We start from the raw sequence: 16,724 nt of genomic DNA on the forward strand, positions 1-16,724 counted from the left end.
AGAATCCAGGTCTATTAGACTCTAAAACCCAGGCTGTTTAGAATACAAGGGACAAATGTGGCCTAACTCAATATTATAAAAAGAAAAAGGTCATTCACATTCCTACGTTAAGTCCAAACCCAGAAGCAGAAGATGCCTTTCCCACAGCCTTAAAGACAAAGACAGACAATCCATCTTCAAACACAGGAGCTACAGAGGACTTGAGAACAGGGCTCCCCCCACTGGCAAGCAGATGCAACCACACCATTTACTTCTGATTCCTTTCCTAGTCCTTTGCTTTTTGGAAGGGGAACCTCCAATTTAAGACCAGGAATAAAGTTCTTTTCATTAACTTTATCTTTCTCTCTTCTTTGCTTAAAATTTATCAACAGCCTTTGGTTCCAGTAATACTACTATTCTGCTAACTTAAACTTAATCAGAGACGTACCCTAAGATTTATCTACAGACATTATCATCGTATTATTTACAATGATGAAATCCTAAAAACAAAGCTAACTGTCCCAAACTTGGGGTACTGGTAAATAAATTATGGTATATCATCTGATAGACTATTATGCAGCTATTTTAAATGTTTTCAAAGAACATTTAACGAAGGGGAAATGCATATATGTTGAATGTAAAATGCCCAATACAAATACACAGTCTAGTATCAATTTTGTGAAAATGTTACACTTACAAATGGAAAAGATAAAGAGACTATACCCCATGTTTAATGGGTTATCCCTAAACAGCAGGATCAATGCTGATTCTTATTGTCTTCTTTATACTACATTTAAACCAGAAAAATAAAAACTGCCACTAGAAGTCACTTCTATGAGGTCTTCTCCTTTCAGGCTAAGAAAGAGAAAAAGCTGTTTGCTGAGGGGACCACTGTCCTTCCCACCCCACCCTGACATCAGCTGGAGGTGCTCTTCTCTAAGTTATCATCACACTATTAACGCACTTTTGACATTCACTCAACTCGGAGTCACCAAGCTTATAGTCTACCGCAAGGTTCAAACCTGGGTAGTATATAGATTACCTTTAAAGGGAAAAAAATCTTCATGTGAAACAATGCCAATTTATTTTCATGTAGCTTATTTATGTGCAATTAGAAAACTAAGTTTAAATTTCTTATGTTTATGTAACTAGATACAAACAAAACTACCAAACCAGCAAAATTCAAAAGGACATTACTTTAATAAAAAGATGCTGTTGCTCATATTAAAAATCATCACCCGCAAGGTAAATATAGTAACGGCACAGGTCTAAAAACAGACAGAACAACAGAAGAGAGCCAAAGGTACACACACAGAAGCGCCACAACCCCATAGCTGGTCTCCCGAACACCTTCCAAAGATACCTGGAGGAATGCTCCCCTGCCCCTATCCTGCAGCAATAAGCTCTGAGATGTACTTGTGTTAGCTAGTGCTGGCTAACTGCGGGATGCGAAGGCTGTGTCTGGCCTTGGGTATCTCATGCTGTACCCTGTAACTGCACTGCATTCTGCAGAACTCCAAATTGATAGAGTGCCCTTGGCCCAGATGAGGTAGTTCCCTGGCACATAACCAGACCTGTGAGATGGTAGGCTGGCCATGCCTTACACACACAAGGCTGGCCCTGGCGGGGGCAGGCAAGCTTTCTGAAGATTGGAGGCGATCCTGCTTCAGATGTTACCATGCAGCCCTGGAGAGGATTTTGGGATCTGCATGTTTGTTCTGCCATTCAACTTAGAAAACATTCCTGATACCTCTGCCATATATCTACTAATATAATCAAGTATCTGATCAGCAATTTTGAAGAAAAATGTAATTTTGATCTTTACCTCATATTCCAGACAATTTGAAGAATGAACTTTTGTGAAATTTTACATATAAAAGAGAAAACAACTTAATACTTACCGAACTACTAGACAAACGCTAAAACATAAGAAATGATGGAAAAATCACAAAGAAAATGACTTGATAACATAAAAATCTTAAACTTCTATATATCAAATCTTTAAAAGATAAAAGGCAGAGGGGGAAAACGTTCACAGAAAAGAACCTTCCCAACAGATAAATGACTAAAGTATATAAGCAGAAATATACTGTATACTGCATATGTGGGCATCTTTGTTTTTAAGTAGAAAAAGGATGCAGAAAAGGATTTAGTAAATTTTTGTAAATCTTTTAGGGATAGAGACTATTTGGGGGAGGGGAGGTTTGGCCCCTTCTACCTCCTTACCACCTAATCCAGTGTCAGGCAACGGTAAGGCCTCGAAAAATGATTTCTGAATGAGATATGAGAATACATAACATCTCTTAGGAAAAGGGAAATAAGAATTCAGGCAATAGTCTAGAAAATTAAGAAAAACTCAGACACAGCCTTAATTATCCAAGTCAGCAAAACAGTGACTTGGATAATTCACCATGTCCACATATTTTAGCAAAACTAAAATATGTGGACATGTGCCTCAAATGTTCAGTTTATTTGTTAGAATGCATCTCTAGCCCTATGTCTTTCTGAGACACTCCTGAAAAGCGTCAGTTTAGAGGCTCCATTTCAGACCATTTTCAAAACGTCGTATCTATGTACTCCCATGAGATTATCTAGCAAGAAAAATGTGTCATTTTCATTAAAAAAATTCAGACTGAACAAAAAAGAAAGTATTTTTCACAGATGAGCCACATTGCTTATAAATATCCAAATCAAATGAATTGACAACAGAGGTAATGATGAACAGATCTCCTCGACTCATTTAGGTCCATTTGCAAAAGCCACGTACCTCAAGAGGTACATGTAAATATACACGTATAGATGTTTAACTACAAACAGTCTGCAACAGAGAACCATGTTAAACTGTTAGCAGCGTTTTAAAAAAAAATCTGTGTAAAGGAAAAGGGTAACTGAATGACTCATTTTGGAAAAAGTATTTAAAAACTTTCATTTCTATATCCATGCCTTGTCATTTGATCCCCCAAAATGGGATCTGAGAATACTATTATGTCATTATTGATCAAAAAATGAAATGTTCTATTCAAGCGGGCCAAGAAAGGGGTAATTTTTATCAAATAAACAATTAAGGAAATCAAGACAGGAGAAAGAAATGACTATTAAAAGAAGAGAGGAAAGCACCTGCTTCCAAAATCCTCTGCTTTACAGTAATGATCTGCCATTTTTTTCAATTAATTACATATTAAGAGGACATAAAGATTTATTCTTAAAGTTATCTTGATTCTAAGCACATTTCACAAACTAAAACGATCTAATATAGTTATAACACAAAAAAATTGGTGTTGTTATTCTCCACAGCTTCTGTAACTGGGTAGCTTGAGTCTCCTCCGAAATTGAATATTGACACAAACTGCTCCTACCATGCATACATCAGGGACTTTTACTTCCAGTAAACATGAACTTAGTAAATGAGAACAATCCTCCAGCTGAAAAGAACTAGAAAAGCAGGGAAAAAAACAGAATAAATATCTGCTTGGAGGCCTGGAAGAAGAAGGGCTATCAGAGGCTCAGGGAGGTGAGTTCAGTATTTGGGGCTACTTTCCCCTGGGGATGTCTGCCAACTTTGAAGGGAATCCTAAAAGTGTGGCTTTAGGTTGGAGGGTAAAGGTCCTGGTGAAGAGCTGAAAGTGAGCACTAAAGGTGAACAGAACAGGCTGGCTCTCACAAGGATTGAAGCTCAGCTTAGAAACAGCCCAATTCCTCGAGGCTACATTCAAGTGACCCCAGATTATAAGTGCCCCATTTGTCTGACAAAAGCAAATGTGAATTATCTCTGGAAGAGAAAAACATCTTCTTAGGCCTCAAATTATTTCTACAAACAATTCTGCAAATATGATGTCCAGCACGGAATTAAAAAACAAAAACAACTAGGCACAAAAGGCGGTAAGACAATATGAATGAAAACCAAGAGAAACAGACATTGGAAATGACTCACAAATACTGCCATAATTGGACAAACATTAAGATAATTATACATAATATATTCAAGGAGATGAAAGACAATACTGATAATTTTGGCAGACAGCTGGAAACTATAAAAAGGAAAGCAAATGGAAATTAAAGTATCAAAAATATATAATAACTGAAATTAAAAAGTCAATTGATAGGAAAGATAAGTGAGGAGATAACCAGAATGAAGGACAAAGAGACAAACAGAAAACACAGAAGGAAGGTTAAGAAAACACAGAAGGAAGAAGATACAGTGAAATAGCCTAACATGTATAATGGTAGCCCCAGAAGGAAAGGTGAGGGAGAATGGGACAGAAGCAGTATTTGAAGTCCTAATGGCTCATGACTTCCAAAACTAATGAGAGACATAAAGCCAAAGACTCAAGAAGCCCTAAGTTATAAGTTATAAAAAAAAAAAAAAAAATCCATACTAAGGACAGCACAGAAAAAAACGCTGAAAACCAAACACAGAGAACATTTTAAAAGCAGCCAGAGAAAAAGACGACTTTCAAAGAACGACAGACAAATTACTTCTCAACAGAAACAATCCAAGTCAGAGACAATGAGGTATCTTTAAAGTGCTAAAAGAAAGCAACGGTAAACCAGGAATTCTGTAACTACTGAAAAGACCCTTCTAAAATGGAGGAAAATGTTCTAAAATTAGATTGTGGTAAGGGTTTCATAACTCTGTGAAAATACTAAAAACCACCAAACCGCATACTCTAAATGGGTAAATTTTATGGTATGTGAATTGTATCTCAATAAATCTGTTTTTTTTTTCAAATGAAGGATAAATAATGACATTTGCCAACAAACACTGTAAGAATTTGTCACCAGCAGACCTGCATGAGGAATTCTAAAGGGTATTCCTCAGATGGAAAGAAATGATCCCAAATGGAAGACTGGAAGATGACAAAGGTGGCACTGGGGAAAAGATGACCTTTCTGATAAACAGTACTGAATAAATGGTTCTGCTAAATATAAAATTTGACCGCTTTTTCACAAGTTACACAAAAGTCACAAGTGGACTGTAGATCTTAATTTGAAAGGCAGAACGGTAAGATATTTAGATGTCATAGGAAACTATCTTCTTGACTTTGGAATAGAACTCCTACAAATTAGGAAGAAAAAGACATGTAAACCCCAAAAGAAAACACTTTTGAACAGGCACTTCATAAAAGAGGATACCAAATAAACATGAAAAGATGTTCAACCTCATCAGTCAGCAAGAAGCTGCAATCCGAAACCACAATGGGATACCTCATCAGGATGGCTAAAATGTAAGTGTTGACAAGTGTTGACAAGGACATGGAGCACGAGAACTCTCATACATTTGCTGGCAGGAGTGTAAATTGGTACAAAAACACTTTGGAAACTTGGTGTTATCTCCTGAAGTTGAAGATATGGGTACCTTTTGACCTAGAAGTTCCACTGCTGGGTATATACCCAACAGAAATGAATGTACCAGGAGATGTATAAGAGTACTCAAAACAGCATTATTATTAATAGTCTAAAGCTAGAAACAATTCAAATGTCTACCAATACCAGAATAGTTAAATTGTAGTATTTCATACAGTGCAATACTATAGATTAATAAAAATGAACAACGGTTACGATATAATGGATGAATCTCAGAAGCATGTTGACTGAAAAAGCCGGACACAATATATATTTCATTAGTATTTCATTTATATAAAGATCACGAAACAGTCAAAATGAAACGACGGACACTATAGTTTTTATGGGATATATGTTTGGAAGGTAAAATCACACAGACAAAAGGCAAGGACGTGATTATCCCCAAAAAGTCAGGATTGGGTTACCTCTGGAGAGAGAATTCCGAGCTCCTGGGTGCTGGCAATGTTTTTTCTCGAACTGGTAACCACCCGTCCCCCTGGCTGGGTGATAAACCAATAAGTGGTACATTGCGGGTCTTGCACTTGACCGGCGTGCAAGAAGAAAGGAGACGGGGACAAGAAAAAGGGAGCAAAAGCGGGCAGGCAGCTCCAGGTGGAAGGAAACGACCACTTAACGTGTAAGCTCTGGGCGCTGGCACAGGGAGGCTTCGACCAAGGGTACAGAGCCCCGGGGAGCGAGGCCGGAGGGGCTCCGGGCCGGGCGCGGCCACACCTGCCGCGGGGTCTGCCTCCCCACGCGGCCCCCAGCCCCCACGTGTGCCTCCCGCGAGCTGCAAAGGCCGGCACCGCCCGCTGCTTCCAGAAGGCCGACCACCCCGACTCCCCCAGACCCTCTCACGGTCCCCCACGCCCCCACGGTGCTCCCGAAGCCCGCCCAGCGCTCCGGACGCCGCCCGCCCGGCCTCCCCACGCCCAGGCGCCCGCCGACTCACCTCATTGTCGCTGCCGGGGCGGGCGCGCGGGGCCGGGGGCGCGGCGCGGGGCGCGGGGCGTTAGCGGGGCAGCCGGCCCCGGGCGCGGCGGCTCCGCGTCTCGCTGGGCTGCGGGGGGCAGCGAGGGCTCATCTTCTCGGGGCTGGCGTCCGGGCCGCTAGCTGCGGGGACGGGCTGCGGCGGCGGCGCCTGACAGCTGGGCCCCGGCCCCTGCCATCTTGGCGGGCGCGTGCCCGGGCCGCCGTGTGCGCACGCCGCCGGGGGGAGGGGAGGGGAGGGGAGGGGTCGAGCGTCGCCCGGGTCTCTCCGGCCGGGGGAGCGTGCGCCCGCCCGAGACTCGGGGCGCGATCCCCGGGCGGGCGCGGGCGGCTGCGAGGCCGCCGACGGAGAAGCGAGAGGGCGCGGGCGGGCGAAGTCAGCCCGCGAGTCGAAACTGAGGGGAGAGCGCGCGCGGTGGCCCAAGCCCGACACAAAAGGCGCGGGGCCCCACCGCCCGCGCCTCCAGGAGAGCCGAGCCGGGGTCTGCGAGGGGCGGGGCGGAACCTCGGGGGGCGGGTCGTGAGGGCCCGGCCGGGCCGCAAGGGGCGGGGCTTCGAAGGAAGGGTGCTCAGTGAGGGGCGGGGAGGAGCGCTGAGAGCGGGGTGGGACTGGCGGATGTGGGAGGGGCGGGGCTTAGAAGAAAGCGCGATCCGTGAGGGGCGGGGCCGAGGAGGAGGGCAGGGCCAAAAGTGGGCGGGGCGCTGGCGCGGCACGTGGAGCGCTGTGTCCTCCTCCCCGCGCGGGGCGCCTCTCTCAACTACAAAGGCAGCTGAGCGCGCCGGCGTCCGTGAGACTTGGCCGGAGGAGTCCACCTTCCCCGGCCCTGCGGCGTGCCCAGCCTGCTCCGAGGCAGTGAGCAACCCCCTCTCTTTGTAAATAAAGAGCCAAGGCTGGGACGGGGAGTCGTATCTTTGAGGCAGTATCAACAGCTGAAGGATCTCCCAGTCCAAAAAAGCCCCACCTGGCGGCTGCAAACCACAGCTTGTGAAAAATCACATCGACTGCACGAGGTCGTCCAGGTTTTCTCTGGTTGTTAAATCCCCAACCTTCCTAAAGGTTAGCCATCCTCATAGCTGGCTGGAAACCCTAAACCCGCAGAGTCTCACTTCTCAGTTCTAATTAGACACAGTTCGTCATGCTTTCTCAGTATCGCCACTAATGCTCCCATTCCCCTCTATCACAGCAACAATGAAATCGTACCTACCTTTTAAAAAATTGCCTCTGAGCAAGAGCACATCAAGCGTTAAGCGGTTTCTGGCATATAGGAGGGCAGCGAAGGGTCGCTATTCTACTCCTGGCCCAGAGTGAGAAGAGTGGTTTTGCCCAAGATACAGGAAGTGGTGGAGTCAGTTCTCAAGCCAAGGTTTTTCGAACTCAAAATCCCAGTGCCCATCCATTCTTTTTTTTTTTTAAATAAATTTATTTATTTATTTTCAGCTGCCTTGGGTCTTCATTGCTGCACGCAGGCTTTCTCTAGTTGTGGCGAGCAGGGGCTACTCTTCATTGCAGTGCACGTGCTTCTCATTGCTTGCTGCGGAGCACAGGCTCCAGGGCGCGCGGGCTTCATTAGTTGTGGCTCGTGGGCTGAGTTGCTCCGCAGCATGTGGGATCTTCCCGGACCATATTCTCGAACCCATGTTCCCTGCATTGGCAGGTGGATTCTTAACCACCACGCCACCAGGGAAGTCCCCCATCCATTCTTGTTTGCTGCAGTTGTTCATCATTCTTACACGTTGCAGATGGATTCCCCCTTCCTCACCATCCACTTGTCCTCAGAGTTCTTTAGCGATTGGCTGTCACATCTCCACTTTCCTTACCCGATTTCTTTGAGCTGGAGTCTTCAAACTCAAAAGGGCACCTTGGTCCTCTAACAGTCCTGTTAGCAGCCCCAGAGGATTTCAGCCCCTCCTAACCTTATTTGTCCCTCTCTTTCCAGGGTCAAGATTGGTCTCTTTGCTACAGAAGAGACTTGTTAGACCCTAAAAATTACTAAAATGGACAAGCCCCAGGTCACTTGGAGATGTCCCATGTGCTCTGCAGAGGCAGGGTCACCCCTGGTTCATGCGTATCAAAGTTCTGTGAGAAGACCCTCCCAGGATATTGGCCTGTTTGTTCCCAGCCTGGTTTATTGAAGCATGTGGCGCACTCTAACCTCTAGATCAAGCACTTTCCCTGCTGTCTTGGACTCTGCAACTGGAAGAAGATTTGCTGGGAGATGTTGATGGCAGACTTCCTATAGAACATTAGCACCGAAGGTGAGGGGGACTTGCCTCCGTCAACCTATCCTGCTAACTACTAATCTCCTGGAACAATAAAGACATTCAAGTTCCTTTAAGGAGCATCAGAGAATATGGATGCTGTAGGGGACCCGCAAATCTTACTCTTAGTAAAGGGTTCGGTGCACACAACACGGAGAAAGGTTTAAGCGGCCCAACATCACTCAGTGAATTCACGAAATCAGCTGTGTCAGCCTCCTTGGGAGGTTTCTTGCATGTGATGTTTGTTCGTTAGAGGGCTTCCTGAGCTGCAGAAAGGGCCGGGTGGGCAGGTAGGGACCACTTGTGCCCTAAGCTGAGCCCCACTTCCCCATGAATGGGCATTGGTCTTTGTCCAACCAGCCTGAGGATGCTTGGGGAGACAGAGCCCTGCGTTTTACTCGGCAGCTCAGACCTCTCTGAGCCTCCATTTCTTGCTGACAGATGGGACTCCTAACGCTGTCTTGCAGGCACTGCTGAGGATCAGCACAAAGTCAGCTCCCAAAAGATCCTTCCTGCCCTTCTCCAGTGCCTCTCTCACAGCTCCTTCCCCTTTCTCTTGACTGTGCAGCACTTAAACCCATCCTCTATTTAGCATCTTTCCCGTTTGCTGAATGAAGCCTTTATTTCTTAAAAATACATGAATTCATGTTTTCCATTCTGCTGCTAAAAAGAAAATTAACATTTTGCGGGGACATGTGTCCCCTGAACGATGTGTATCTGGAAGTCACCAGTTCTTGGATTTGAAAAGATTGCTCACCAAAGTCAGTGACTTTGTATTGGGGTTCAGGACAAGTGGCCAGGCTGACTATCTGTGGGTCAGCTCCGAGGCACTCCTGGACTGGATTTCTCATTCATGGGGGAGGCAGGAAAGATGGGGTTTCTGCTGTGTGTTAAGCCGAGGCTAGTCATAGAGCCCCAGATACATAATACAGCTTAAAAGTCCTTAAAGAGTATCTTATCCAACTTCCTTGTCCAGAGGGTGGAGGTGAGGCCCTGAGAGGGCACACGGGTGAGTGGATGAAGAGCCTAACAAACACATTTCTGCAAACAACAAGCCCCAGGACTGCCCACGTTATCCCATGCTCCCTCCCTGTTTCTAGAAGTTTTTCCAGTCTGGAGTCACTGGTGAGGAACCAACTCCATAGATCATCTTCTCCATTACTTGGGGTTGCCAAAACAAAGTAATTGCCTCACTCATCACTAATAATAAAAAGAAACACAGTTGCTTTTGATGATTCACCAAGGAGACCATGTATGGTTTATATTAAGGAGCCGAAGTAAATTACTAATTCGTGTCAGACACCGAAGTGTCTTCTTCGAAGGGAAGTCAACAGAGGTCTCAGGGAACTTGGGATCATCTGTGACCCTGCAGCCCTTTTTTGAAAATCCCCACTCACACCGTTAATCTCCTTGACCAATTAAGTTATTACCAACAGTTGTTTTCCTTAAATACAGCACAATTTGTTTTCATTCATTCATTCATTGTTTATTGAGCACCTACACATGTCTGCTTCCTCTCACGCCCAGCCCACTGACTCTCTACCTGGCCAATTATCTTCAACTCCACCCACATGTCACCTCCCCCCCACGGCCCCCCAAACACTCGGCACTCCCTCCCACAGGGCTGTAGGCACCATTCTCCAAAAGGCTTCAGGGCTTTGGGCTCCACCCCATCACACCCTTGCCATCCCATTCTGGGATGGTCTTTTTACTTGCTGGCCCCCGCGCTGGACTGTGAACTTCAGGAGAGCAGCAGGCATGTCTTCCGTGCTTATTCCTCTTTGTCCCCCCCGAGCTTCTTTCCCGCCCCCCCCACCCTGAGCTTCTTACAGCACAGAACTGACATGTCATCCTCATCCAAACGGTGCTTGTGTGGGGCGGGGACGAGCCTACAGGCATTATATTTTGGAAACCGAAGCTCTCGCTTGTGTCCTGGTTGCATCTGGTGGGAAATATAAATTGTTCCTGGCCCACCTTGCCTTCCACACACTGAGGCTGGTGTGGGGCTCACAGCTGGAGCTTCGCTGTGACTCCATCTCTCAGGCTCCTCAGCTCAGAAAGCAACTCTCCTGAAGATTATGTTTCACCCACTTTGAAGGCTCAGGAGGGGGCGACTCTTGGGAGAGGAGCCGGCAGTGGTCATACCGGGGATGACTGCAGCTTTCTGCTGGGGTAACTCAAAGACCTGGACCAATCTAGGGGAAGCTTGGCCAGATGTGTGCATGTTGGGGGCAGGGGGAGGACCTTGGGTACCCATCCAGCAGAGGGCAACTTCTTAGTGCCTGTTTGCACTGGGAGAGGAGCATCGAGGACCCAGGCTGGAGCAGGCCTGCCTTTCTGGAGGAGCCTGGAGCCAAGTCCTGCCATCCTGGGCTGCCTGAGTGTTCCCACTTAACAGGATCTTAATGTTCCCGCTTCATTAAATTAAGAAAAGTTAGCCAAGTGCATCCCTCAGGCCAGCCTAGCCTGCAATCCTAGAGGGAGCTGCTGATTCCTGGGAAGTGTTTACCCAGGAGCCTTCAGAGCTTTGGGAAAGGATGCCCCGGCCAGCTCCTACCTAGGAAGCCCAACCTCCTTGGCATTCCCAGCCCCAGCCATCAGGTCCCAGTGTGGGCGGCTGTTCACCAGTAGCCTGCGGAAGAAACGTCCTGGTTACTTCTCTCCCTGTCGGCCGCCTCACACCTGCCCTGGAGACCCTGACAGCCAGGCCTCTGTGGGGAACTCATTTCTGCAACAGAGCTGGGAGGCCTGGGCCTCCGAAACCGTGAGCTTGGGAAGTTTAAAGACTGCCATCCCCCCACAAAATGCTCTACCACGCTGAGCAGTCAGAAGGTGACGTGTCTAGAGGAGGAAATGACAGAGAAGTTATCAGGAGAGTCAGGAAGATCTTGCAGAGGAACAATCTGAGAACAAAACATAATTCGTGAGAACAAAAACCATTATTTCATAATTTAAAAGATTAATTAGAGGCAGGGAAAAACAGAAAAGACACTGATGTAGAACTAGGGTTGGCACACTTTTCTGCAAAGGGCCAGATAGTAAATATTTTTGGCTTTTTGCAGACCTTTCGGTCTCTGTGTCTCTGTCACAACTACTCCTCTCGGCCATCACAGCGTGAAGGCAGCCACAGACAATCCCTAAACCAATGGATGTGAGTGTGTTCCAATAAAACTTTATTGACAAAAACAGGTGGCAGGCAGGATTGGGCCTGCAATCCAGGGACCTAAAAGATCAGATGAAAAAATTACTTTGTGAAGCAGAGTAAAAAAAGAAAGAAATGGAAATTATCATTGACAAGATGAAGCACGTAAATGATGGATTCAAGAGATCTAACTTCTAAATAAGAGGAGTTCCAAATGGGGTGGAAGGAGGAAAAGCCATAATTGAGGACAAAATAAGAGTTTTTAAATCAGAAGAGCTGTCAGAAGACTGGAAGCTTTCCCCTAAGATCAAACAAGACAGGGTTATCGACTCTCACCACTGCTTTTCAAGATTGTACTGGAGGTAATTAGGCAAGGAAAAAAAAGGCATTCAATTGGAAAGGAAGGAGTGAAACGATCTCTATCTGCAGATCACAGGATCTTGCGTTTAGAAAATCCTAAGTAATCGACTGAAAAACTATTAAAACGAATACATGAGCTCACTAAGGTTGCAGGATGCAAGAGCGATATTCAAAAAATCAATTGTATTTCTATATACTTGCTATGAACAATCTGAAAATTAAATTAAGAAAACAGTTCTATTTACAATAACATCAAAAAGAATAAAATACTTAGGAATAAATTTAACAAAAGAAGTGTTAAGACATACACTGAAAACTACAAAATGTCATTGGAAGAAATTAAAGAAGACCTAAATAAAAGGAAAGACATCCATTCGTGGATTGGAAGACTTAATATTGTTACAAAGGCAACAGTCTGCAGATTGATTGCAAACTCAATGCAATCCCCATCAAAATCTCTTCTTCAGAAATGAGCAAGCTGATCCTAAAATTCATTTGGAAATGCAAAGGACCCAGAACAGCCAAAACAATCTTGAAAAAGAACAAAGTTGGAGTACTCATATTTCCTGATTTCAAAATTTATTGAAAAGCTTTAGTAATCAAGACAGTGTGGTACTGGCGTAGACAATATAGATCAATGGAATTGAATTGAGAGTTCAGAAATAAACCCTTATACTTATGTTCAATTGATTTTTGACAAGGGCTCCAAGATAAGTCAATGGAGGAAAGAATAGTCTTCAATAAATGGTGCTGGAACAACTAGACATCCACATACAAATGAATGAAGTTTGGACCCTTTACATCATACACAGAAATTACCTTAAAATAAATCATAGTCCTAAATGTAAGAGCTAAAACTATAAAACCCTTAGAAGGAAACATGTTTAAATCTTCATAACCTTGGGTTAGGCAAAGTCTTCCTAGATATGATTCCAAAGGCACAAGTAACCAAAGAAAAAAATAGATAAATTGGACTTCATCAGCATTAAAAAATTTTGTTGCAAGTAATACCATTAGAGTGAAAAAACAACCCACAGAATGGGGGAAAATATTTGCAAACATATATGTGAAAAGAGCCTTGTATCCAGACTATATAATGAACTCTTACAACTCAATAATAAAAATACAAATAAGGCAACTAAAAAGTGGGCAAAGGATCAGAATACATATTTCTCCAAAGAAGAAATAGAAATGGCCAACAGGCACATGAAAAGATCCTCAACCTCATTAGCTATCAGGGAAATGCAAATCAAAACTGCAATGAGATACGACTTCACACCCACCGAGATGGCTATAAATTAAAATTGTTTTAATTTAAAAAGGGAAATAAGTGATGTTGAAGATGCAGAGAAATTGGAACCCTCATAATTCTGGTGGAATTGTAAAATGATGCAATCTCTTTGGGAAACAGATTGGCAGTTCTTCAAACTGTTCAAAAAAGTTATAATACAACCCAGTAATATAACTCCTAGGTATGTGCCCACGTGAAATAAAAACATATCCACGCAAAAACTTGTACACAAATGTTCACAGCAGAAGTATTCATAATAGCCCCAAAGTGGAAACAACCCAAATGTCCATCACCTGATGAGTGGATAGACACAGTGGGGTCCCTCTGTATACTGGAATGTTAGTTGGCAATAAAAAGCAATGAAGTACTGACACATGCTACAACATTGATGAACCTTGAAAATAGTATGCTAAGTGAAAGAAACCAGTCACAAAGACCACATATTATATGATTCCCCTTATAGGAAATGTCCAGAAAAGGTAAATCCACAGAGACATAAAGTAGTTTAGTGGTTGTCGAGGGCTGGGGCGGGGAGCAGGAAGGGAACAGAGAATAACTATCTGTTATGAACTGAATTGTGTTCCCTCAAAATTCATTTGTTGAAGTGCTATTCCTGGTACCCCAGAATGTATTTGGAGATAGGGCCTTTAAAGAGTTAAGTTAAAATGAGACCATTAGTATGAGCCGTAATCCAATCTGACTGGTGTCCTTAAAAGCAGAGATTAGGACACACAGAGAGACTCTTGGAACAGAGGAAAGGACGCCTTGAGAAGGTGGCCGTCTGCAAGCCCAAGAAGAGGGCTCAGAAGGAACCAAACCTGCTGCACCCGGATCTTGGACTTCCAGCCCCCAGAACAGTGAGGAAATAAATGTCTGTGGTTTAAGCCCCCCAGTCCGTGATATTTTGTTATGGCAGCCCTAGTAAACAAATACAATGCCAATGGGCATGAGGTTTCTTTTGGGGTGATGAAAATGTTATAAAATTATACTGTAGTGATGGTTGCACAACTGTGAATATATTAAAAACCACTGAGTGGTATTCCTTAAATGGGTGGATTTTAAGGAATGTGAGTGGTATCTCAATAAAGCCATTTGAAAAGAGAGAGCTCACCAGGCATTTGGGAGGATTGGTGGAGAAAGACACCCACCTAGCCACAATCTGGGAGGAACGGCCTTGTTTACTCTCCCATGTGTATGATACCCTTGGACAGGACAGGAGTTTAGGCCTGCACTTCTCTTTTCTCAGAGATCTGAAAACTTCGAGTTTCAAATGCAGGTAAGAAGCCGAATAAAACATCTGATTCTCCCTTTTACCCAGTGTATTACTTTCCTGTTGCTGCCGTGCAAATTACCCCACAGTTGCTGGCTTAAAACAACACATATGGGGACTTCCCTGGTGGCGCAGTGGTTAAGAATCTGCCTGCCAATGCAGAGGACACGGGTTCGATCCCTGGTCCGGGAAGATCCCACATGCCAAGGAGCAACTAAGCCCTCGTGCCACAACTACTGAAGCCCGCACGCCTAGAGCCCCTGCTCCACAGCAAGAGAAGCCACTGCAATGAGAAGCCAGCGCACCAAAACAAAGAGTAGCCCCCGCTCGCCGCAACTAGAGAAAGCCTGCGCGCAAAAACGAAGACCCAACGCAGCCAAAAATAAATAAATTAATTTTAAAAAAAAAAGCAACACTCATGTGTTCTCTTACAGTTCTGGAGGTCAGAAATCTGACCTCACTGGGCTAAAATCACGGTGCTTCTTCTGGAGGCTCCAGGAGAGCGTCTGTTCCTTGGCTTTTCTAGCTTCTAGAGGTCACCTACATTCCTCGGCTCATGTCGCCTTAGGAAGGGGCCATCTTCAAAGCCAGCAACTAAGGTCAGGTCTTTCTCACGGGGCATCACTCTGACCTTGCCGTGTAGTCACATGTCCCTCACCTCTTTTCCCTCCTTCTCCCATAATTAGGGACCCTTGTGATTACACTGGGCCCACCTGAATAATCCATGATAATCTATTTCAAGGTCAGCTGATCAGCGACCTTAATTCTACCTGCAGCCTTCATTCCCCTTTGCCATGGAACCTACATACTCATGACTCCTGGGATTAGGACTGGACATTTTAGGGAGGGGGTGGAGGGTGCATTCTGCACATAGGAAATCTGTTTTTTCTCCCAGGAGGCTGAAAGATTCCTGGAATTACCCTTCTTATCCTAGGAGTTCAGAAATTTCACTGGAGTGCAAAGAAACCCTAAATAACCATAAAAAATATGGTAAAAATTTAGCTTGGAAATGTAAAAATACTCTTCTAGATAACTTTGAGCTGAAAGAGGAGATCAATATTAAAACTACAAATTAATAAGAAATTAATGAAAATGAGAAGACGTCAGGGTAACACCTATGGGATACACCAACAGCAAACCTTACACGTTTTTATCATATAACAAAGGATATGTATAAAGGAATGAAGCATTCAACTTAAAACACAACAAAATAAATAAAAAAATTATGAGGAGGAAATTATTTAGGATAAAAAGCTGAAAAGAATGAACTAGAAAACAAAAAAATACCAAAAAACGAAATTAAAATATGCTTCTTCCCGAAGAAATAAAATGGAAAACCCACAAAGCCCAAGAAATAAAAGACCAGAAAAGAAAAGTACACTAGGAATGAAAAAGGACTTATAATTGCACGGGGTAAATGAGAACAAAATAATTACATGAGGATACTATTGCAGTTGGATTTCAATAAATTTGAGGATCTACATGAAATGGATGATTTTCTTAAAAGACAGATAGAAAGGCTGGTAATAAGAGAACTTAAATTGGACTGAACCCTAAAACCAAATTGATAGCGGGGGTGCCTAGATGGTAAGCACTGGGGGAAGCCAGCCACCTCCAGGACCTCCTTGGAGACACGTCAGGCACTGTGCCTGTGAGTGGCCAAGTGGCTCCTGGCAAGACAACAGGTGGAGAGTCAGCCCCAGACAGGGAGGCCACCACTCACGTGGGGCCCTGGGCAGGCCTCTGCCCTTGCTGGGCCTGGGTGTCCTCCTGCACTGGATCCTGGACGGGAGACTTTGGAGCCCCAAGTGGAGGTGGGATGGAGGGTGGGGAGGTGGGAGAGGGAGCGAACACAGGATGAGAGCGTTTCTGGTCACCTCCGCCCCCTGAAGCCGCAGCAGCTGCATTCTCAACCATATTATAGCGTGGATTTTCCTGTAAGACTTTTTTCTTTTTCTCTTTGATTTATTCTCCTCTGTCCACTTTAATGAAATCATTTCTGATTTTATTCAGTTCAGAGCGATACAAGGTAGACTTTATCATACAACAGCATATACTTGTTTCTCTACTGGCCTCTTTTATTGTTATTT

At 44.5% G+C, this 16,724-nt stretch overlaps 1 protein-coding gene across 1 annotated transcript in view; it reads right to left on the bottom strand.

Moving 5' to 3' along the window:
* EVL (Enah/Vasp-like) overlaps positions 1-6,817 on the bottom strand; it is a 160,657-nt gene extending 153,840 nt beyond the window's left edge. Inside the window, exon 1 of the mRNA XM_082387737.1 lies at positions 6,275-6,817. Coding sequence (XP_082243863.1) covers positions 6,275-6,279 — 5 coding nt within the window. The 5' untranslated portion in view covers positions 6,280-6,817. The remainder of the gene's footprint in view (positions 1-6,274) is intronic.
* Positions 6,818-16,724: the final 9,907 nt, after the last annotated feature.

The sequence above is a fragment of the Balaenoptera borealis genome, assembly GCF_965194805.1.
Source record: "Balaenoptera borealis genome assembly, chromosome: 3".
In the NCBI taxonomy this organism is placed as follows: Eukaryota; Metazoa; Chordata; class Mammalia; order Artiodactyla; family Balaenopteridae; genus Balaenoptera; species Balaenoptera borealis.